The 25,225-nt window shown below is 39.0% G+C and overlaps 1 protein-coding gene across 19 annotated transcripts in view; it reads left to right on the top strand.

Annotated features, from left to right (window-relative positions):
- ARHGAP8 (Rho GTPase activating protein 8) overlaps positions 1 to 25,225 on the top strand; it is a 104,967-nt gene that overhangs the window by 46,698 nt on the left and 33,044 nt on the right. For 15 of the 19 annotated variants that reach the window (XM_068657595.1, XM_068657615.1, XM_068657531.1 and 12 more), the window contains 5 exons: positions 8,168 to 8,255; positions 10,945 to 11,076; positions 15,279 to 15,365; positions 22,546 to 22,644; positions 23,790 to 23,900. In XM_068657595.1, the coding sequence (XP_068513696.1) occupies positions 8,168 to 8,255; positions 10,945 to 11,076; positions 15,279 to 15,365; positions 22,546 to 22,644; positions 23,790 to 23,900 (517 nt within the window). The remainder of the gene's footprint in view (positions 1 to 8,167; positions 8,256 to 10,944; positions 11,077 to 15,278; positions 15,366 to 22,545; positions 22,645 to 23,789; positions 23,901 to 25,225) is intronic. The other 4 variants (XM_068657557.1, XM_068657549.1, XM_068657633.1 and 1 more) reach the window with 4 other exon arrangements.

The following is a 25,225-nucleotide window of genomic DNA, read 5'->3' on the forward strand; positions in this document are numbered from 1 at the left end:
AACGTGTAGGAGGTAAAATACCATCCAAAGACATGCTTCACCTCCACAAAAGGAGACCTCCCTATCCCCTCTGTGAACTGGAGTGGAGTCAGGTTTGAATGCTTTCTGGATTTACATTCAAGTGAGGAAAGGATGAGCTCTTCAGATCTCCTTCCATCTTGCAAGAGGCCCATCCCTTTTGAAACAAATCATTTTAAAATGATTTATACTTGGTTATTATGATTTTAATAATCTCTTTGAAAAAGAAAAAGTGTAATTTCAGTGTTTGGAATGGCTGTTTTAAAGCAATTTTAAAAGCTGTTCCTTCCGTTTAAATTCTGTCATTGAAAGACAATGAGATGTATTATTTGAAGTGATTGAAGAAAAAAAAGAAAGAATTCAGGTGAAAATATTTGCAGTGATTTACCCATCTCTTAGAATGATCTAATTTCCAAGTTATTAAAAAAAATAAGATTCCTCTTCGCTTTTTGTAAATTGACTAGTACGTGCTTTCTGTAACAATAGGTTTTACTATGTGCAAAGGAGATATCTGAGTGTAGTTATACAGTATGAAACAAATAAAAACAGGGAACATTTTTAAAAGGTGTAAGCTTTAATTATTTTTTATTAATTACATTGGTTTATCTCATTAACACCGAAGTGCAGCTGACTATTCTAAGCACATGTAAATGGAACAGTTCTTCAGTGCTGGTTCTTTTTATTTCCATCTTGAATGAGAAATTTCAATCTGTTGCCTAAAAAGAACGTAGAGTTTTTTTTTGTGGCAAACAGGAAGGGACATATAAGCATATAAGATGTACCAAACTTTCCAGTTTTCTATGGTTTGCTTCTATAATGTCATTGCTGATAACTTTACATAGTACTTTTTTTTTTTTTTTTACTGTGTGATGATTTTGGATGAGTCTGTCCCCAATATTTATGCTTTCATTAACTACCAGTTACATCTTCTTATGTGTTTGATTAAACTTTTTAATGGAAGCAAAGTGTATTATTGTTTTAACGCTGTATTTTGCTTATCATTTTTTTTCTGCTTTTCTGGTTATATTTAAAGATTTGAAATGTTGGTTCTTTGGGAGAGACTGACTGTATTTTTCTTCGAGCTTCATTTCATGCACATTTACGATTTTAGACTTGTGCATTAGAAACTGATTAAAATTGTGCTACGTGGATCAGGCTGTGAAAGATAATGGTAATGAAGTTTTTTAATGGTAATAACGTTCAGGCCATATCATTGACAGCTTTGCCGCTTCTTGCAATACTTTCAAGAGTAGATTTGTAGTATATAAATTGCAGTGCAATAAGAAAGAACTGTGTTTAATACTTTTCTTCTTAAAAGAGAAAAAAAAATGGACAAAGAAAATCATATTTCCAAAGGGTATTCCTGAAATTGTTATCTTTGGCATTATATCATGAATAATACCCTTCTGGTGAAAACAAAAAATCAGCTGGAGAGACCTAAAACTTGGACACTTTCCGAAAAGGAAACTGAGGGTGTTGTAACTTATCTGCAGTACAAGAGAAGATGTTAATGTGGGCTTTGCACTTTAGGAAGCCTGTCATAACCATTTGGTTGTTGTCATTTTAAATACATGGGTTCAAATTCTTCAGGGAGGAATTGAATTTGGATTTTCCACATTGAGATGGTTTTTCTGTTGCTTCTTTCTCCAACTATTTCCTTCTCAGAATGTCAAATAAAACAAATCCTTTTCTCACTTTTGAACATCAGCCTGCAATACTGTCACTTTTAAAGACGGAGCAGAGTTAATTTCATCAAAATATATCCACATATTTTCTTGCTGAATCTGAGAAAACACAGAGAATCAGCCAGATGTACCTATATTTAGAGGTTAGGTTCAGGAATGACTAACTCACTGGTATTTCAGATAATTTTGCATGCTTTAAGAATAGCACAGACAAAATGTAAATAATTAATTACACCAAAAAACAATCTGTCCCTTTGCTTTCATCTAGCCTGAAGAAAATGTGCTGTGGCAAAGTATTTCTCTTAGTCAAAATTTAGAAGAAAAATTTTCCATGGAGGAATCTCTGCTGGGGAATATTTATTTTCCAAAGGGAATGTATAAAGGTTTTGATGTAGGAAATCTCTGAAATATTCACTTACAGTAGTTCCTTTTTAGGAATCATCCTGAGCATATACTTGATTTTAATTACAGTTTTAGCACTTTCCAGGGTTAGACAGGTACAGTGCAGGTGCCATCCTCCTACAGAAAATTGGTTTCTAAATAAATGGGTGAACATGAGGAGCATTCAGAGGGATGACTACAAAAAGAAAAGTTTGTGAAATCAAAATAGGTTGACTTGGCATTTAGAGTTGATGTCACTCCCAATATCTATTTGGGGAATCCAATCTCTGTCCTGAAGGATAAACAGCTGGCTCATTATCACAATTTTTGACCATCTTAAAGCTGAAGTATTAAAATATCCATTGTAATGTACTTTCGTATGATCAACCAGGGTGATCATACATGAAAGAGGACATCCACATGAAAGAGGACTCAAGGCTCTGCATGTATAAGCATGTATAAGCTTTTACTGCTAACGTTGAGACTCAGCTGTTATCTCAAATGTTGAGACTCAAAGTTATCTTGGCTGTGTATTTCTTAGTCAAGTGAGAAGTTTGTCATTATTGATGGGCAAAGACCCATGTGGTATTAATTGTGGGCATATTTATTGTCCATTCATTACTCAGCCTAGGCAAAACATAGAAGTTTAATAATGGCTTTTTCGCAACCCCGTATTTCTCTGAATCATAGAGCAGGAGGAGGTTAGAAAGCACAGTTTGTCTTACCATTTATCACAGTGTAATTGAGATTTAAACTCATTTTCATTAGTTTAATTTCTGTGAAAGAAACAGATACAGGAGCCAGTCTTTTCACTGTCGTAGCACGTCTCCTGGATTTTGACTAAGCTTCTGCTCCTGCTGAAACCAATGGCAAAACTTCCATGGACTTTAGGATCTTGCTTTGTTTTATTATAATTGATAATTTGTGGTGTAATTGTAATTGCAATTGATAATGACAAACTTCAGTGAAATAAAATGGTATTTCACTTTTCACTTATAAAATGGTAATGTTTAGGATCATCAGAGTAAAGGCGTTTAAAAAAGTCATGCTAAAATTGCAGCATTCAATAGATCTTGTTTGCAAGTTGGAATGATCTGTATCATTAGAAAAAAAACTTAATTTGCAAGAAGCAGTAAGTGCTGTGCCATCCAAATTCTTAATTAAAAAGTAGAACAATACTTTTTCTCATGTGCCCTTCTTTGTCTCTTACTGTAACTTTTTTTTTTGGTACCACAAAGTTTGATATCAGAAGTGATGTATGAATCATATCTGATTCAGAGAAATACACACAGTGTATTTCTCTGAATACATAGGATATCTATCCAGTGGATATCTTGTATTTTAATGGGCATAAATATTATTCTGGACACTGCACTTCTCACACTCCTCTTTACTCATCAAGTGTAGAGGAGGAGGTTGGTTTTGCAGGGCTGAGCTGACAGAAATGACTCAGCAGTGTGCACAGTCCTGAGACTGCCTGAGATTACTGTATTTACATACCTTACCTGTGAATGTGTCTGCATGATAACAAGGGACTGACATTGAAGCAATATCCTCCTGTCCATGGGCAAGAGAAATCTACCAGATGTTTTTTGTGCATAAGGGCAGAATTTGAGCCAGGGGATTTGCCAACATGAAAAAAAATAAGAGCAGGAAGATAGAGATAGTTGGTTAGAGGAGTATGGGTGCAGTTAAGATACTCTGTCTTTGGGAATGCTTCTGGAATGCTTGGAGCTCAAAAACGGTGTAGAAGGATAAGGGGAGGAGCACATTTCCAGGGACTGTAGAATAGGTTATCATCTGAAAGTGTTTGGTAATGTGGAATAAAGTAGATTAATACAAAACTGTATTTTTGACCTGTAAGTAAAACATCAAGGAACAAAGCTGAAATTGCACTTTTTTTTTTTTTTTTGCATTGTTCCCTGCAGAGAGTTGAGGCATCTTTCAGTTCTAACTTGTTTTATTCTAAGTACTAGGAAAATACAGGTTTTGTGGAACAAATGCATAATGTGTTGCTCTGTGCTGGTTTAAAATCAGCATACTTCAAACTGCGCTCTGTTAATTATGACTGCTGTTCCCCACTTTACCCTTCAAACTGCAGTTTCACATGGTTGGGTAAAAGTTGTATCTCCAAAGTCTTGGGCTTCAAACTGTTTTGAACTGAGAAGCAAACACTCTAAAGCGACAGGAATTTTGTAGGGTGCTTGGTCACAGCCCTGCTGGTGGAGGGCAAGGGAGATCTTCTTGGCTTTGCATCAACACTTCATGTGTCTTTTTTAAAAAATATGTTTTTCAAAGCATTATTGATGCCTACGCAAAAATAGCCATCTCTTTCCCTTCATTATCTGTCATCAGTAGTGGGAACCTGGCACTGCTTAATTTAGTTTTTAGTCAAGTTGAAGTTCTCAGTCAGTGTTTCAGCTTTGTGGGTGTTGCCCCGATGGCTCTATGTGATGGGAAACCAAGATTCTGTTCTCTGCTCTGCTGGTAGTTTTGACAAAGCTACTCTGGCTTAATTTTCCCATCACTGAAACTAGGGAACGGTGTTTGTATATGTTCTAAGTGTATCTGCTTGCACTCTTTTATAAAGGTAGGTGTTTTTTTCTGCCTTTTAAATCAGACAGTTGAATGCAACCAACGGGAACAGTTAGTGACTCACTTTGTAATTTAACTGGAACCATTTTTTAGATTTATTTTGCTCATAAAAATGGTTGTCTCTAACAAATAAAATATTCCACAGTGTACTGTAACACAGCAGTTTTTCCACAAACAAGTCATGATTTAGAGAACAATCTTTTATTAATGTTTTAATTTAATTTAAGTACATCATTTATATTAATGCTTATCACATTATAATGCCTTTATAAGTACTCTGAGAATATCAAATAAGACACTTAAATATAACTTCAGGAAATAAAATTATGGCCTATTTAAGAGCAATATGTACGTGTACCTGAGTACATATAATTGTGTTGTTATGCATATCTTTCCTTGAGTGGTGCTTAAGCACCTTATTTAACACAGGAGTCAGAATTTATCATTAATGTGGAATGGGGCACTGGACCATGGGGGATGAAAAAGCACCTTCAAGAAAGAAAATAAAAATAAGCAGCCAGCCTAAAAAGAACAGGAGAAACTCATCATCCAGCAGAGAAAACTATGTTGTGGAAGTCAAAACTACAGGACTAAACTGTTGATTGCCAAAACAAAAGCTGAGTTAGATCTTTAAGGGATGTTAGAGCAAATAGCAAAAGTTTCTTTGGTTTTACAAAGAGAGAAAAAGGAGAAAAATGATCTGTGAAATGGGAGTGGAGTGGACATCAGAGATAATCCAGGTATAGCTTTCAAATTAATACTTCATCTTGGTTTTCAGTAAAGATGATGTTGATATTATTAGAAAATCTTTTAAGTTGTGTGTGTGATGTTCATCTACAATTTATTACCTAACTCTTCACCTTGAGAAGCTAACGCCCCCATGTTTAGGAAAGATGAATTCAAGACTGTAGAAAATAGCTAGATCAGAGAAAGTAGACTCTTAAAAGACAGAGATCTAACTTGTTTGCAAACAGTAAAATGCACGCTGAGGGGGGATGTGATTCTTGCCTAGATCTTCCTTCAGGATGTTAAACAATACTGGAGAAGAGCTGTTTCACCCAAGTCATGTCATTGTCCCACAAACAAATTTGTTCAAACTTGCTATGACTTTTAGATTGAAATTGGGAAAGAAAGGCTCCATGTTGTCAAAGCATTGAGCAGCATGAGCAAGAACCAGAAAAACCTCACTGGTATTCAAGATGGAGCTTGACAAGTCAATGGAAGGGATATGGGTATGGTTTCTGGTGATAACTCAGGCTTGGAAATTATAATGCAGAAGATGTCTACCAGTTGGCATTCATAAGTGAAAAGTCATTAAGAGTTAATCTCGTCCCTTCCATCCCTTGTCTCCTCCCACACCTAAAACAGAATTGCTTTAAGAAGAAATAATAATACAAAATAAATAATAAAAATAAAAAAAAAACCTGTCCTATTGTGACCTCTGGGATGCATATTACTGTCAGTGGTGGGTTTTCATGGAAACTGTGTGTGTTTTCAAAGCTGGGAAATAGTCTGTTCATTCAGATCATGTAATTTGAATTAACATCTGTAATACAGACTAGGACAGGTGAAGCTTTTCTATCCAGTTGTCAAAGAAATGCAAGATTTTTTTTTAATTCATTAAGTTACTATGCTATAGAGTTAACTTGCCCCATTTTACTTCTTGCTTATTCATTCCAGCTACATACATAATTAGAGGAGGAAGGAGAACAACAATTATAAAGAATATCTTTAAAAAGGCAAATTATTAACTTTATTGTACTGATGTCAAAGCCAAACTTCAATGTTTTAATGGAAATAGAAGCGAGGATTAAATATAGCTTAGTTTGGATATTGAAATTACACCAATAATGTCTCAAATATTAATTCAGTTGAAACATCCTGGTCCACTGAAGGGAGGACCATTCAGTGTATAAGGATTTGGCTTGAATGCTGCACCCAGAGAGTGGTGGTCAATGGCTCCACTTCCAAGTAGAGGCTGGTGACAAGTGGTGTCCCTCAGGGGTCTGTACTGAGACCAGTTCTATTTAATATTTTTATTAATGACATAGGCAGTGGCATTGGGTGCACCCTCAGAAAGTTTGCAGGTGACACCAAGCTGAGTGGTGTGGTCAGTACAAGAGAAGGAAGGGATGCCATCCAGAGAGCTGGACAAGCTTGGGAAGTGGGCCCACCTGAGCCTAAGGAGGGTCAGCAAGGCCAAGTACAAGGTGCTGCACCTGGGTCGGGGCAATCCCAGACATGAGGACAGCCTGGGAGAAGAGAGCAGCCCTGTGGAGAGGGCTTGGGGGTTCAGATGGACCAAAAGCTCGGCATGAGCCAGCACTGCGCGCTTGCAGCCCAGAAGACCAACTGCATCCTGGGCTGCATCAACAGAAGCATGGCCAGCAGCAGGTCAAGGGAGGGGATTGTCCCCCTCTGCTCTGCCTTGTGAGGCCCAACTTGGAGTGCCACAGCCAGCCCTAGGGTCCCCAGCACCATAAGGATGTGGGCCTGCTGGAGTGGGTCCAGAGCAGGGCCATGAAGTTGATCAGAGGGCTGGAGCACGTCTCCTATGGAAGAAAGGCTGAGAGAGCTGGGGCTATTCAGCCTGAAAAAGAAAAGGTTCCAGGATGACCTTATTGCAACTTTTCGATACTTAGAGGAGTCTTATAAAAAAGATGGAGAGCAACATTTTGCTTGCTCAGATAATGATAGGACAAGGGGAAATAGTTTTAAACTAGATGATATTTAAAGTCCCTTCCAACTGAAGCCATTCTATGACTTTCTGATATTCCTGAATTATTTTAATAGAATTGATATCTTTCATATAGATATATGTTAAAATCTTAATACCTCACAATATTCAGTGCAGTTACCTTCAGTATGATCATTGCTTTACTTCTGAGTCTGGATTTCCAGACAGCAGAACTTGAGTGCAACAATACATGCTTTGCCAGAGGGGCTAAAGGATAGAGTCTTATTGATCTTCATGGATCTGAATGTAGCAGTGCTTTTGGAAAAGTATCTAAGAAAGCTTAATTTGGTTAAAATATCAACTTCAATGTTCTACAAAGCAGATGCCAAAAGTGTGTGTAGCAGAACAGTATTTTTATAAATTCCAGAATTAAGGCATGAAGACTTTAAAAATGTCACTTCTAAGACTACTACAGAAAGCCAGGTTGTTTTTTTCCATTCCTGAATTCTGTGAGAGGACTTAACTGTTCTCTTTCAGGAGCTGCGTACTACCAGCCACCCTTTGAATGTGACTTTCTCAGCTTAGTTGCCTCAGTTGCCCGGCAGCTGCTTCATTTCACTAAAGTGGTGGCCAAGCGGATTTCTGTAGGCGACACTATTTGATTGTGGAGTTTCACAGGGTGTTGAGTAGACCTGAGAAATACAAAGGTATTTCATATTCCCAGTATGAGAAGGTACAAGCCTTTCCCTCAGATCACTGATGTCTCACTGCATAAGTGAGTGAGTGTTATCTTTACTGTTTTGTTCTCTAGGTGATGACAATTTTGGAAGGAAGGTGATTACCTTCAGTTGCTGCCGTATGCCCCCTTCCCACCAGCTCAATCACATCAGATTGCTGGAGTAAGTTTCTCTCAATCTTCTGTGTGGACTACTTTACATTTTATATGTGAACTTCTATTAGCTTGTTTCCAGATGAATGAGCTTTCAGGGCAGAGAAGCAGGAGTTAGAGAGTGAAAAGAAAAAAGAATGCACAACCTACTAGTGTTAATACTAAGTCAATGAAATGTGGATGAAACTGTCAGTTACTTCACCTGGAATATTGACTAGCAGAAGCAATGCACTATGTACTGAAATTAACTTGGTGTCATAATTTTATTAATGAATTCTGATAGTATTTTAAAATGGAATTTATGATGAGGACCAGTAAGAGAGGAGGAATTCTAGTATTTTAATGCTCAGTATATATGTTCTTACGAATAGCAAGGTTTTCCTTAATTGGCTATACTTCAGCTCCTAAATCACTTAACAAGAAGTTTTTGTTATTTACGTGTTAGTGTTTTTCCTCTTTGTATAAAATGGTCTGCATTAAGTACAATATTATTATACTTAACTCTCTTATGTCTCACTGTGTAATATTCTTTTTGTTTAAAAGAGGATATAACTATAAAATCACAACATTCTTCCTTATAAACTTGCTGCAGCAAGGACATGTTTCTGCTGGGACTCACCGTCCGTCATTGCAATGAGATCTATTCTGCCATGAAATGCTTGTTCTTATTAAGTATTTTAAAACTTTTTGGAGTTCTTGTACAGCCACCATTACCAAAATGTTTGAGCACCTTTCAACCATCAGTACCCATCACCCTTGTAAAGGACAGAAATGTTCTTATCTCAACTTTTGAGAAGCAGAGAGGAGTGTTTGAGACCATATTGCTTCATTTGTGTGCTCATCACACCTAGCATATCTCCACAGCCTTAAGCCAAAACTTGCTGTGTAACACTTGGTGAGCGTTAGCACCTAGGAATAAGAGCCCCACCAGTCAGCACCTAACCTAGAGGAGTTACCTGCACAGATTAATAGGAAATGCCAAAGAAAGGAGTGTGACAAACCACATCATCAGATCTAAGAACCTTCCTCAGTTCTTCAGGGAGGCACCTTGATGAAACTAAGATTTCCAGCCCTACGACTCTCCTGGACTTGAACACTTAAATGTTTTTTTGTACCTGAGCCTACATCAAATTCACTTTGAAAGTCTGTGCTAAGAGAGAGAGCTGAAGGAAAATGTCTGAATGTGAAGCTGCCAATATAACTATCAAGTGATCTGTGTTAGAGTAGATCACTTGGTAGTAGTTAGACTAAGATGTTGAATGTTGAGGAAGAAACTGTGGAGTAGAACCAATTTGGCAGGTGTTTTGTGATTAAATCACTTAGATAATTGATTTGGTAAAGCTTTTATAACGTCCCTCCAATTCTGTTACAACCATGGAACAGTTAATTGTACAGAAACATTGTTTATTTTATGCCCACAAAGCTCTCGATTATTTTTAGAAGTACAGGTTTTCTGTATGCAATGTGGCAAGGAATTTGCATACTATAAAATAAAGCATGAGGCTCTCTTTATGTAAGAGTATCTGTTTAGGTATATTTTGATTTTAGACTCTTTTCAGACTATTTTTTTTCCATGTCTTGAATAACTGTTACCACTACTTCCATTAAAATACTATTTAATACTCAAGTCAGGGATCAAAACAGCACTATATTAATTGAAGTGGCATTCCTTGTCCCAGACTATTCTCAATCTTAAGATTTACGGTATGATGGCGGAGTAAGTAGATCAGTAAGACTGTGGGAGTGCAGTGTAGCAGTGGAGTTACCTGCTTTCGCATAGGTGAATATTCAGTGTCCTTCATACTTGCAATAGCCACAGCCTAATAAATGTCACAGGAAACTATATTTTGTTGAATGAAAAAGGCTTATTTGCAATTAAGAACAATAGCTGGGGCTCTGTTGCAGAATAATACGATAGCATTGAGAATGACTTGAGAAAGTTCAAATCTGACACAGCAAGAAATGAGGCCAGATTGCATTCCTCCATCATTGCTTTATTTGAATCATTGAGCTGTGTAATAGACGATACATTGTTTTCGATTGTAGGAGAAAGGGAAGACAAAAGCATCTTACGCTATACCATAAAAGAATCAATGTACAGAAATCTTCTTATAAAACATGCAGTATTATTTCAAGATGGGATAAGTAGTGTAGTTCTTTAAATTAGTTTTAAAGGAAATCATCTATGAATGTAGTCCCTATATCACAAACAGGGGAAAGGCAAACGTATTCAAGAAAACAGTTTACTGTAACCAGTTGTAATTAGCAGTAATTAGGGTTAATGGATTTATTTTTTTTTTTTGATAATTTAAAATGGTTTAAATTGAGAGGAAAAAAAGAAGACTTATTATTTTAAAAAGTAAAACTTGACTAATACAAAGACCAGAAAAACAGCAAAAATAGAAGTCACTGTCAGTTAAAATGCATCCTTTAAAATATTTCTTGGAAAGCACAGTCACATATTGTCTTCTTCATCTTTTAGTGATTTGTGAACACCACCACGTTCTTTTAAATTTCATGCTTTGTACTGAGGTGGAATTATTGACAACACTGTCACTAAAGCAAGACGAACTTGTTTGATAAATACATTGAAGCAAGCATGAATCTGCAGTCATGAGTGTTCAGAGCACAATTATTTCTCGGTTAAGAATCCCATCCAGTAAACTGTCTCAAAACTAAAATGTTCTCTTTCTTCTCAGGTACTTGAAGTATACTCTGGACCACTATGTAGAGAATGATTATATGGTTGTCTACTTTCACTATGGCTTGAAGAGTCTGAATAAACCATCTTTGAAATGGTTACAAACTGCCTACAAAGAATTTGACAGGAAGTATGTCTCCAAAATATTTGGTTTACTCATTTGTTTTTGTAATGTCTGTAGCTAACTTTTGTGAAGGAAGCATATTTATCCCAATACACCCGCAGCTAGCTGTTGAGTTTATTTTGCCGTTGCAAATTTTTGTAATTATCTCAGTCTGTTGGTTCTCTTATAAATGTCTTCTGTAAAGTACTAACAAATGTCCTAGGTGTTGGAATGGTTATACAAATATATGAAAAGCCTTGGGAACAAGAACTGAGAGGTGCTGCCTTTATGTGCACTATTTAACAAGAAGCCTGTGGCACTCCATTAGCCATCATTCTCTGTTATCTCACAGTTGTGTGTGAACCTTTAATCATCTTAAGGCTAGGATCTATATGAAAAGAGAGAGATTAGTTTCTAACAGATCATTTCACACAGCACTTGTGGCATTCATTGTTATATGTAAAGCCTGAAGTGACCCCTGTGCTTTGTATATGCCTGTCCTTTGGAGCAACAATGGCTACTGCTGATGACTTCTTTTTGAGGGGGTTGGATGTGGTGTGGTCTACGCGAAAGCTTCTCTATATATAGCATTTCAGAAGTGAAAACTAAATATCTGATGTTTATTCTCTGAAAATGAGTACTTATCAATGGAACTGTAAGTTCCTATTGAAATGAGTTAGGCTTTTACTTGTTTGCAAGTTGTTATTTGTTTTACTTGGTTTTGTAAGTTGACTTCAAGAGAGCAACAAGACTGGAAGCAAGAACATACATAAATGGCTCTTTGCTGGTAGTGGAAGCGTACGACTGTGTGTGTACTGGGGAGATGTTTGTACGTGTCTGATTTTTTTTTGATTTGGGAGCTGGAGCAAGAAGTAAATCTCCAAAAAGACACTGTGAAAAAAAATTATTGGGTGTTTCTAGACTAAGCTGGAATGTAAATACATGAGCATTTCACACTGCACACCACCCTGCTTTAAAAATGGAAGTTGAGATGTGTACAAAAATATTTGGTTGTCTAGTGCCAGAGCTCAGTCTTTTGAATCTTAGTAGCATTCTGAAACTCTAAAATCCACTATGCAAGAAAATGCGGTTGTGCATAGATCTGCAGTGGGAAGGTGTCATCTGAAGCACCTAACTGCTTTCATGAGAGACTGCTCTTGGCTCAGCAACAGACCAGAAAAGCTTATTTTTTTTCTAGGTTTCTGAGTATGTTTACTAGAATGCATCTATTGCTTCTATAAATAGGGTAAGGGAGAATAAAGGCAAGGGATCTCCTTGTTATAAATGAAGTCTCACCTCAATCTGAATTTAGTAATACTTATAAAAGGTATGAAAGCTATAAAAGGTTTAAAAGGCAAGTAAACAGCGCTGGGTGTGCGGGGATTCTACACTCCACCAACACGCACACACAAACATCAAACATTCTAAATATATAGAACATTGCTTTACATACTAAACCGGAGTATGCCTATACATACGTACAATCAGAAAAGGTAACAAACAATCCTTTAAGTTCCATGACTTAACAGTCTCCATTTTCCATTCCTTTTCTTGATTACTAACAAGTCTCCATTTTCCATTCCCTTTGAACAATATGTCTTGCTTTAAGTTGTCAAGCAACTCGGTCTTCGGGCCTTATGTATCCCGTTCTTCCCAGATTGAAGAAAAGCATATCCATCTCCTTTTCAAGGCCAAGAGGCCTGGGTCAAAAGGCACGTCCAGGTCAGCAGGGGGCGTAACAGCAAAAGCCTTCGATGGCTGTAGCAGCAGAGGGGCCCATGGCATAGCAGTTGGATCAGTAAAGGAGCCCGCAGCTCCCTCACTGTCTGGAAAGCCACACGTTTGTGATTGTGGCCCCACATGGCTCTTTAAGGCCTCAGAGATTGCTCGCCACAGAGATTGCAATCCCACTGCAACCTTGTCGTTTTTAGTTGCAGAGTCCCACACCTTGACCTCAATTTGGTCCCATATTTCAGGATCATAAAGTGTCTGATTGTTAATAAGGAGAATAAGCTGTAAGGTTACCAGGACAGTCTTTGTTTCTAAGGACATATGATTCCCCATAACGCGCAGCTGCTTACCACTGAGGGGCAGTTGTGTGCGCAGGTCCGCTTCTCTCAGCTTGAGCTTCTCTCCAGCTCCGGTGCACCCATTTCCAGTGACTTTCAGTACGAGCTTCTTTGAGCGGTGTGCTGAGTTTGGCCGTACTGATCTTCATGAGGCGATCAATGTGCCTGTTCCCGTCCTGGTCTCTGCTAGCCTGTTCCTTTTCATTCCTTCTTTCTGCTTCTTTATTGATGACATAAATTTATTGTGTTGTCTTTTTTTTTTTTTTTTTAAACTTGAGGACAGGCTCCCCTTTTAAACTCTTCTGCCCACAGCAGTCATTTTCAAAAACAAATTTTCATTGTCAAACAACTTTGCATGTAACAGCAACAGCAAACACCCAGAAACTTCCATGCCTTAATGGCTGGAGAACAAGAAACCCCAAATTGCATGGAGTCTCCTGAATCACCCTTCTTTGTTCCCTCTAAACTCTTTTACATTCCTGATGACCTCATCGTTAAGAGTCTAATGTTATCATGAACCACGGGGCTTTCTGACCCCCATGGCCACACTCCGAAATATCCTCCTTTTTTATTAATATCAACCATTTTCTCGACACGAATTACCACTCCATATATAACATCCTGTATTTTATATTTGGTGAAAGGTTTGGACTACAATACTGGTTTTTGTTGTACTCTGACAGTTCTTGAAAATAAATCACTGTAAGGAATTGGAAGCCTACCCTATTGTTTTCTTTTTCTTATAAGACAAACCCAAACTAATTTACAGCAGCGCTATGGGGAGAGGCATAATGTGGGGCAATATCTTCTTCAGTTTTGCTGCCTTCTGACCTGTGAATACCTCTGGTGTACAGTGTGACTGGGTTAAGCCCGAAATCTGTTTTCTCTGTTCTCCCATCCCAACCCTGAAAGCAGAAGAACCAGAGGAACAGATAAAGACAGGTAGCTGGGAAAAAGCAGACAACGTTACAGTCAACTTTACACTCACTCATTTTATACAGAATGAAGTTCTTAGCATACTGTCATTGAGAAGCTCACAGAGGTATTTACAGCACAGCATAAATGTTCAGCTATACTAGCCAGATGGGGGGGGGATGTGGAGAAAGCACCTTTCAGATTCTTGCATGCATGTGTTTTGGGGGTCAAATGAAAGAAAGAAAAAAAGAGTACAAAGGAAGATAGTAATTAGCTAGCATCATGAAAGTAAATGCTTAACTGGAATAGTTTCAAAAGAATGGATCTTGTTTTTAAGCAGAGGCTCACTAAGTCTTTTGGGCATTTAATTGCAGCTCAGGAAAATGTGAAGTATGTAAATTTCAATAGAAGTAATGGCTTATGACCACTGCTTCAAGATGCAAAAAAGACTTAAAATATAAACATCAGTAAAACACCTCAGCTGCTCTGCTTGTTAGTTTTTATCATTGATTTTGAGTTCTTATCCACAGTGGTGTCTGTTGCACAGGAGGGTAGTTCTTGCTTGTGTGTGATACTGGCTTTGTAAAAACAATGCTATTTTTATTCAAAGATGTACGGGTCCAGTTAAAACCCAAAAGGAAAAACTGTTGTAGCTGCTGAGTTGAACCCTTTTTTCCTCTTACCATAACCTGTTACATGAAGATTTTTCTTAATAGTTAAAGATTCTTTTTTCTAGCAATGAATGGTGAACACCAGAGAGGCTTCCCTACTGGGAAGAAAACTTGCAATTTCTAAGAAACAGTTTATATAGAAAAGCAGGGTATTTGATTATGTGTTTTGTCAATCTCATTTTGCAGTAAGATTGAATAAAATCAGAGCCTTTTTGTGCAGCCTGGTTTCCATTTCAGTTTCAGCCTACTAGAATCTGTTGAGTACCATGATATAACACTGTAAAATCGGGCAATGCTGTAATAAAGGCTTTTGTTTTAAATGAAGGGGACCATCTGATATAAAGCAATGTGTAATTGGTGTCAACTTTGGTAATAACGACCAAAGATAAGACAAAAGTAGTAAGAAAGAAAAAGCTTAGGTGTAGATTTTACATCTGAAAATTTAGAAAATTTCTCTAGTATGAAACTCCAATGGAAACTTGCTGTAATAATAGCTTTCATTCAGTTGTATCTATTCAGTTCTACAGTCTGTGATATTGAAAAATATTCTAACAATTTCATTTTCTTCTACTAGGTATAAGAAAAACCTTAAAGCACTGTATGTTGTACATCCAACCAACTTCATAAAAATTCTGTGGAATATATTTAAACCTCTTATAAGGTACTTCGCATTTTATTCAACACATTTTCCTGTTTATTTAAGGATGATTTGTTCTCTAATATTTTGCTCTTAAAAAGCTTAAAGTAAAATATGTCAGGTATGTTATAAATGAAGTCTCACCTCAATCTGAATTTAGTAATACTTATAAAAGGTATGAAAGCTATAAAAGGTTTAAAAGACAAGTAAACAGCGCTGGGTGTGCAGGGAGTCTACGCTCCACCAACACACACACACAAACATCAAACATTCTAAATATATAGAACATTGCTTTACATACTAAACCGGAGTATGCCTATACATATGTACAATCAGAAAAGGTAACAAACAATCCTTTAAGTTCCATGACTTAACAGTCTCCACTTTCCACGCCTTTTCTAGATTACTTACAAGTCTCCATTTTCCATTCCTTTTGAACAATATGTCTTGCTTTAAGTTGTCAAGCAACTCGGTCTTCGGGCCTTATGTATCCCGTTCTTCCCAGATTGAAGAAAAACGTATCCATCTCCTTTTCAAGGCAATAGGGCCTGGGTCAAAAGGCACGTCCAGGTCAGCAGGGGGCGTAACAGCAAAAGCCTTCGATGGCTGTAGCAGCAGAGGGGCCCATGGCATAGCAGTTGGATCAGTAAAGGAGCCCGCAGCTCCCTCACTGTCTGGAAAGCCACACGTTTGTGATTGTGGCCCCACATGGCTCTTTAAGGCCTCAGAGATTGCTCGCCACAGAGATTGCAATCCCACTGCAACCTTGTCGTTTTTAGTTGCAGAGTCCCACACCTTGACCTCAATTTGGTCCCATATTTCAGGATCATAAAGTGTCTGATTGTTAATAAGGAGAATAAGCTGTAAGGTTACCAGGACAGTCTTTGTTCCTAAGGATGTATGATTCCCCATAATGCAGAACTGCTTACCACTGAGAGGCAGTTGTGTGCACGGGTCCGCTTCTCTCAGCTTGAGCTTCTCTCCAGCTCCAGTGCACCTATTTCCAGTGACTTTCAGTACGAGCTTCTCTGAGCAATTTGCTGAGTCTGGCCGAACCTATCTTCATGAGGCGATCAATGTGCCTGTTCCTGTTCTGGTCTCCTTTCTGACAGCCTGTTCTTCTTCACTTCTTTTTCCTGCTTCTTTATTGATCATAACTTCATCACATCATGTTGCCTTCCTTTTTTATCTTGAGGACAGGCTCCCCTCTTATACCCTTCTCCCCGCAGCAGTTCTTATCAAAACAACTTTCCATTGGCCAAACAACTTTGAATATAACAACAGCAAACACCCAGAAACATCCATGCCTTAATGCCTGGAGAACAAGCAACCCAAGACTGCAGACTGCACTGAGTCTCCTGAATCACCCTTCTTTGTTCCCTCTAAACTCTTTTACATTCCTGATGACCTCATCATTAAGAGTCTAATGTTATCATGAACCACGGGGCTTTCTGACCCCCATGGCCACACTCCGAAATATCCTCCTTCTTTATTAATATCAACCATTTTCTCGACACGAATTACCACTCCATATATAACAGGTAACAGCACAACACCCCATTGCTGTTCACATAAACTCGTGGCTTCGAGACTGGTGTGACCGGCAGAACTTTGGGTTCTTTGATCACGGGAAGGTCTATGCTACACAGGGCCTGATGGCACCGGATGGGATGCGCCTCTCTCAGAGAGGGGTAAGGATCTTTGGTCAGGAGTTGGCAGGGCTGATAGATAGGGCTTTAAACTAGAGTCGAAGGGGGAAGGGGCTAAAACCAGGCACGCCGGTGAAGACCTAAGGGATGGTACGCTAGAATCAGAGGGGCTGTGTGCCAGTGAGGTCCTTCGGTTAGATCCACAAGGTGCTGAGTGTAAGGAGACGCACCTGAAATGCTTCTACACGAACGCACGCAGTATGAGGAATAAAATGGATGAGCTAGAAGTACTGGCCCAGTCCCACAACTACGACATCATCGGCATAAGCGAAACCTGGTGGGATGAGTCCTGTGACTGGGGTGTTGCGATAGATGGTTACAGGCTCTTCAGGAGGGACAGGCAGGGTAGGCGAGGTGGTGGGGTGGCGATGTATGTGAAGCAGGGGCTGGACTGTGTGGAACTTCAGGTCGGCGATGGCAAAGTTGAGAGCCTCTGGGTAAGGATCAAGGGACGAACGAATAAAGGGGATGTCGTTGTGGGAGTCTATTACAGACCGCCTGGCCAGGACGATAGCGCCGATAAATTATTCTTTACAGAACTAAGAGAGGCCTCGAGATTAACTCCCCTTGTCCTTATGGAGGACTTCAACTTGCCTGACATTAACTGGGAGTGCCACACGGCTGACACGAGCAAGTCCAGGAGGTTCATGAAGCACCTAGATGATAACTTCTTGGTGCAGGTGCTAACGGAGCCAACTAGGAAAGGTGCCCTCCTAGACCTGTTGCTAGAAAACAGAGAGGGTCTGGTGGGAGATGTGGTGATTGGTGGCTGCCTCGGTCATAGTGACCATGAAGTGGTTGAGTTCAAAATTTACGGTGACAGAAGGAAAAGTGCTACCAAAACCTCATCCCTAGATATGGGGAAGGCGGACTTCAGGCTGCTCAGGGAACTAGTCAGCAAGGTCCCCTGGGAAGCTGCTCTTGAAGGCCTTGATGTCCACCAGTGCTGGTCATTCTTTAAGCGATGCCTCCTAGAAGCACAAGAACAGGCAGTTCCTAAATATCGCAAGTCAGGCAGGCGCGGCAGGAGGCCGGCGTGGCTGACCAGGAACATTCTTATGGAGATTAGGCGGAAACAGAGAGTGTTTCGCTACTGGAAGGAGGGCCAGGTGACATGGAAAGAATACAGGGATGCTGTTCGTGTTTGTAGGAAGAAAATTCGTGTGGCCAAAGCACACCTAGAGCTGAAGCTGGCTGTGTCTGTGAGAGAAAATAAAAAGGTTTTTTTTAGATATGTGAATGGAAAAAGGAGAACTAAAGAATACATAGGGCCGCTCCTTGATAGGGAAGGTCTCCTCACAGACAATGACATAGGCAAAGCAGAGACGCTTAACGCCTTCTTTGCCTCTGTCTTCAATGCTGATGATGGGCTTCGGGACCCAGGGTGCCCTGAGCTGGAGGACCGGGACGGTGGGGATGACAAACTCCCAACCGACCCTGAACGTGTGCGGGATTTGCTACTCCACCTGGATCCCTACAAGTCCATGGGTCCGGATGGGATTCATCCCCAGGTGCTGAAAGAGCTGGCGGATGTCATCGCGGAACCTCTCTCAATTATTTTTCAACGATCCTGGGAATCTGGAGAGGTCCCGGTAGACTGGAAGCTGGCAAATGTTGTGCCGATTTTCAAGAAGGGTCAGAAAGAAGACCCTAGCAATTACAGGCCTGTCAGTCTCACGTCAGTGCCTGGTAAAATCATGGAGAAGATGGTTCTCGAACTTATTGAGGCGCACCTGGGGGACAAGGCAGTCATTGGTCCCAGCCAGCGTGGGTTTGTGAAGGGTAGGTCCTGCCTAACTAACCTGATTTCCTTTTATGATAAGATCACCCGTATGGTGGACCAAGGGAAACCAGCTGATGTGATTTTTTTGGACTTCAGTAAGGCTTTTGACACGGTTTCCCATAGGATCCTACTGGACAAAATGTCCACCATACAGCTAAATAAAAACATCATACGATGGGTGAGCAATTGGCTAATGGGCAGGGCCCAAAGGGTTATGATGAATGGGGCTGCGTGAGGCTGGCGGGCGGTCACCAGTGGGGTCCCTCAAGGCTCCATTTTAGGGCCGGTACTTTTCAATATTTTTATAAACGATCTGGATGTAGGAATAGAAGGTATTTTGAGCAAGTTTGCTGATGACACCAAACTTGGAGGAGTTGTGGACTCTGTTGAGGGTGGAAAGGCCTTGCAGAGGGATCTGGATAGGTTGGAGAGCTGGGCGATCGCCAACCGGATGAAGTTCAATAAGAGCAAGTGCCGGGTCCTGCACCTGGGACGGGGAAACCCTGGCTGCACGTACAGACTGGGCGATGAGACGCTGGAGAGCAGCCTAGAAGAGAGGGATCTGGGGGTCCTTGTAGACAGCAAGTTGAATATGAGCCAGCAGTGTGCCCTGGCAGCCAGGAGGGCCAACCTTGTCCTGGGGTGCATCAAGCACGGCATCGCTAGTAGGTCGAGAGAGGTGATTGTCCCGCTCTACTCTGCGCTGGTGCGGCCTCACCTCGAGTACTGTGTGCAGTTCTGGGCACCACAGTATAAAAAGGACATGAAACTGTTGGAGAGTGTCCAGAGGAGGGCTACGAAGATGGTGAAAGGCCTGGAGGGGAAGACGTACGAGGAACGGCTGAGGGCACTGGGCCTGTTCAGCCTGGAGAAGAGGAGGCTGAGGGGAGACCTCATCGCAGTCTACAACTTCCTCGTAAGGGGGTGTCGAGAGGCAGGAGACCTTTTCTCCATTAACACCAGCGACAGGACCCGCGGGAACGGGGTTAAGCTGAGGCAGGGGAAGTTTAGGCTTGACATCAGGAGGGGGTTCTTCACAGAGAGGGTGGTTGCACACTGGAACAGGCTCCCCAGGGAAGTGGTCACTGCACCGAGCCTGTCTGAATTTAAGAAGAGATTGGACTGTGCACTTAGTCACATGGTCTGAACTTTTGGGTAGACCTGTGCGGTGCCAAGAGTTGGACTTGATGATCCTTAAGGGTCCCTTCCAACTCAGGATATTCTATGATTCTATGATTCTATGATTTAAATTGCTTTGACCTGCTGTGTAAGATGAGTTGGTTATGAATAATAGGGTAGAGGGTTTTTTCTATCTAAGAAAAGGCAGTCTTGATTCATAGTAGGTTTAGTGGTATGTTAAATTAAACACCACTTTAAAATGTAATTATTCTGTGGCCCATGAATGACTTTTTTGTCCCGTTTAACAGTACTTAGCACAAGAGAACTGGGTCCCTGACTGGAGTTACTGGATTGTATGGTGAAGCAGATAATGAATGCTTAACCTTTGATCTGATCTCAAATGCTGGGATGAATAGGATTGATGCTACTCGTGTGTTCAGAGTTAATAGATAAGCCCTGAAGTACCCATAAGAATTTGAGATGGAGGGTATAATGTTGAATGTATTTTACTGGTAGATTCTTTTTCTTTGTGTAGTAGAAACTGATGGTAGTAGCTACATGGAACCCACAACAATGAACGGATACTGATAAATGCTAAGTTGGTCGGGATTTCTTAAGATTTTGCTCCTGAACTTCTATCACTTTCACATTCTAACATTTTGCAAAATATATTATGAATGTCCTCAGGGTTAAAGGAATAAAGCAACGTATCTCGAGAAAACCATAACGAATGAACAACTAATGTCTGTTATAGCAGCCAGTTATTTAATTGTAAGGGGGAAATCTAAATTCTAGACTGAACAGAACATGCAAGAAGTGTGTGAAAATAAAAAAAAATAATTAAAGCTTGAAATCATTCTGGAATCTGTTGTTCCTGAAACAAGAAGAATTACTGTAGATATTTATTTTGACTGATATATATTTATATATATATATATTATATATATATTAAATATATATATAATATATATATATATTATTATATATAATATATATATATTTATTTTGACTGATATTTATTTTGACTGATATATCTAGAATAATAATTGGCTGATAATACTTAGAAAAGAAAAAGTTAACTTTTCAAGTATTCATTTTCTCTGGATATTAAGATGATAAATAAAATTAATTTTTTTTTTCTTACAACAGTATGTTACATTGATACACTGGCATTTAAATCCTTGTTTACTTTGGATGAGAAAATGAGTGATATTGATAAACTTAAACATTTGTATCTGGCATAGAAAATTCAAACCAGGGCTTGTAACCTTAGATGCATGATCATCTTTTCCTTCTGAACACCCTGCTTTCATCGGTATTCTTGGTTGTACTCAACTTTTACCACTGTATACCTGTATACTTGTTTTGACTCTGATCTGATAATACTCTACTTGTTAAAGCAAGCAACCAACCAAAACAACACCACATGACCAACAGAAATTTGTACACTGGGAATAATAATAATGATTATTGTGATTATTATGACGTCATATGTCATAATTACTATGTCATAATAATACTAAGTATTATGAGAAAATAATTGAAAGTATGAGTAAACTCTGAAAAGTCCCTAAGTCACTCACAGAGAATTCTTTGTTAGCCCTGACTTATAATTTTGAAATCACAGGCCAAAAAATAATGCTTGGAAAAAGGACAAGCTGAAAAGCTCTGAAGTTGTACACACAGGGACAGATAACTATCAGATTACAAAATCACTTGTCTGCTAGCAAAATTTTGCACTTTGCAATTAAAAGCTCCTAAAATTCTGAAGCAACTTTCATTTGTACCATCTCCCACTAGAGGGAGAGTGTATATATATGTTTGGCAGTTCAGTGACAAATTCATTACTGTGAGAGAATTTTTCTCCAGTTTTGCTATCAAAGTAACTTGCAGCAAAGTGCAGTTTTTATCGTAAACACCTACTACTTTTCTTGACAGGACAGATATTTTGTATTGCAGAAAAATATGAAATTATTTTGGACCACCTGTAACTGAAACTCAAGACCTAACTACTAATAGTTGGTACTTTAAAATTGAAAGTCTGTTTTGTGCAGTTTGACAAAAGAGCCTTTTTATTCAAGTTGTTTCCTAGAAGCTATTCAGCCCTTTCCAAAACAGATGGCCCAACACTTCAAGGGTATACACTGTCCACTCTTTGAAAGTCTTGCCCGTCAATTACTACTTTATAGTTTTTGTCTATGGTGCCATTATTCTGTCTTTTGGTAGGGAGGAATACCTAAATAACACAAACGTGGTCTGTTGGCCACATAAAAGAAGTTAACAGTTCTGTTAGCAAGCCTTGTAATGCTATAAGAAAGCTGTTTTTCAGTGTCATTTAAAGCAGTGTTTTTCATATCTATGCAAATCACAAAATGTTCAGATGGAAGTCAGTTATTTTTGTTCAAATCAGACTCTCGGGCATGCACTGTGTATGTTTGATCATATGAAATGAAATACATCTTATGTGTCCTGCTGCTTCAATTACAGTCTAATTTTGAGTTGCATCAGCACTTACATTTTTGTAGTGGAAACTAAACCCTTCAAAAATGTTCCTCTCATGCTGATTTTTATACTTCTTTGCAATTTTTTTCAGCCATAAGTTTGGGAAAAAAATCATCTACTTGAACTATTTAAGTGACCTGAGAGAACATCTCAAATATGACCAGCTTAATATTCCTCAAGAAGTCATCCAGTAAGTGGCAAGTTTCAAATATTTGGTCTCACCTTTTAACAGGTAGAGCTGTGTCATATTCATTGTATTCCAAGCAGAATCTAATCATATTTCTTCAGTGATAAATTTCTTCAAAGTCTAATTTACCTGTCTGTGCTTGGCTGGATTTAATTCTGAAAGCTGCATTGTCATGAAAGACACACTAAAGTTTTTCACGTGTTTACAGAGGAGAACCCTTTAGAGTTTTCTATAGATCTGAAATATCTACATCTCAGTTGTGGAGCATTTTCTTCATATAACTGCAGCCTCTGTGTGAGCGTTAACAAAACCAATCCATATGTTGTTACTGCTTATGAGTACCTTGTAATGTTTATGGGCAAAAATAACAATCCTGACGTCTTTGCTTGCATATTGTAACAGATCGAGTGACTTCCTTTTGATAAGAGCATTCACAATCAGCTAAGAGTTGATTGATTTTAAACTTTATGGATACATCTGTTGTTAGCAGATCCATTACTTTTATGTTGTGTATGTATGTGTGTTAGGGAGGAGTAATGGAGAGGGAAAGAAAAAGACATGCACAGGGTATACATGCCAAAATTGTCAAGTGCTGGTATTAGTATCAATAACAGTATTTAGGACTCAATGCTTTACATGGAAATGCTTTGATGTACTGACAGGAAGTGATTTTATGTCACTGCTGAATGAAGGTAACTGGAAGCTTTGATTGTGACAGTTATTGATGTCTATTGTGTTTTTACACACCTTTTTTGTAAATAGGGAATAACAGAAAATACCTTACAGCTCTAAGGTTATAAATTGGATTGCATGGCTGCAAAAGAGAGGGAAGTTATATTTTGTGTAGCAAATAAGCTTTAAATTGTAGTGCGTTCCTATTTTTTGGACATATGGACACATATGTTAGTGCACTCTGTTGGCTGAAGCATGCCTTGCTTAAGGATTCTGTGCCTTGCTTAAGGATTCTTCTGCAAATACTTTAAAAATTCCCTAATTCTTACATTAAATTAAAATGTAAATTCTGTAAGACCTGCAGCATATACACTATTGTCAGGAGATTAGTATTATGAACAAAAATGGTACCTCTTCGTACATAGAGGTCATCAGCTGTGATGCAGAGAAAATCAGTGATTTCTTGATTTTTGCAGACATGATGAAAATCTTCGGAGGAAACAGAAGGGAAAACTGCCACCTGTTGTTAAAATTCCTCCACCAAGACCACCTCTACCTACCCAGCAATTTGGAGTCAGCCTACAATAGTAAGCCATGAGATTTATATAATACAAGATTTCTATATCCTGCAGCCTTCTATAATGTGCAAATTCACTGGTCGCAAAGTCAACAGATGTTTCATTTAGTATATGTTTAGTTTCTTGTTCTCTTTGAAAGCCATAAAACTACAGAGCTAGGCAGTAGCTTTTATGAATCCAAGGCAGGCCTTACTCCCTGTGATGGTGCCCTTCTCAAGAGTGGCTGACCAATACTGTTTGCATTCAACAAAAACAATTCAGTTTGTCTGATCCATGGACATTTGTCGGATTTCTTCCCACCCCCAACTCTGCTCTTTTGGTTCTAATGATTCAGCTTTAAATGAGATATAATATATATATAATTTTCCCCTGGTTAAATGTTAAGCATCAGTCCTCTCTGGAAGGCCTGATATTAGAACAATCAATATCTATTGTGTAAGAGCTACTATGACATTAACTTTTATGATACCTCTTTAGAGTCTAACCTAACACTTGAAATGCGACTAACTCACTTTCCTAATTCAGAAAATATGTTTTAGGTGGGCTTCACTGGGACATTAAGAAGGACAATGTTTTAAGCCACTGCTTCAGTAGTAAAGGTGGGACTGTTGTCTGGCATCAGGGCATGCTATCACTTGCCTCCAGCCCAGCCTGGCTTCTCAAGCAGCTCTATCTAACCTCTCACAGGCTTATGCGATCAGACAGCATGTTGTGTGACACACTTACCATCTGCTACTGGTATTTTATTTCTCTGTGACTGAACAGTGTCTCTGAACAGTGTGTTTGACTGAGTGGCACATGATGAGTGTGCAGGGGCTATCCTTCCTGGCTCTGCTGCTTTCCAGTTGTGTTACCATCAGCAAACCACATCCTTCTTACATGCCTCAACCTTTGCAAGTATCTAGAGGGTGGCTGCTTTAAAAAGAACTTTTCTGTGGAAGGTCTGTCAGTGGAGGATCATTGAGAGAAGCATTACTATCATTTTTGGTCTGGAGAGTTCTACCACTCACTAAGGAGGCTCCTTGTGTGAGTTCAGAGCACTCTGATGTCCAAAACTGAAGCATTGTGGATATTCATCATCGTTTGCCCACATTTGTCTAGATCACTTCTTGCAGAAGAGGTAGTGCTGCATCGCCATGCAGAAATTACAAATAAACAAATCCCCTACAACTTATAAATGAGTAGATGAACTGATTTTTACTGGATTTAAAATGCCTTATGCTTTTTTTTTTTAAAAAAAAAAAAAAGAGTAAAGCTGATGGAGAAAAAAAATAGTATTAAATTTGTTTTTTATTAGCTTTTAGTTTCCTTTTTTTTTTTAACAAAAAATAGTA

This window comes from Anas acuta, chromosome 1 (assembly GCF_963932015.1).
Source record: "Anas acuta chromosome 1, bAnaAcu1.1, whole genome shotgun sequence".
NCBI classification, from domain to species: domain Eukaryota; kingdom Metazoa; phylum Chordata; class Aves; order Anseriformes; family Anatidae; genus Anas; species Anas acuta.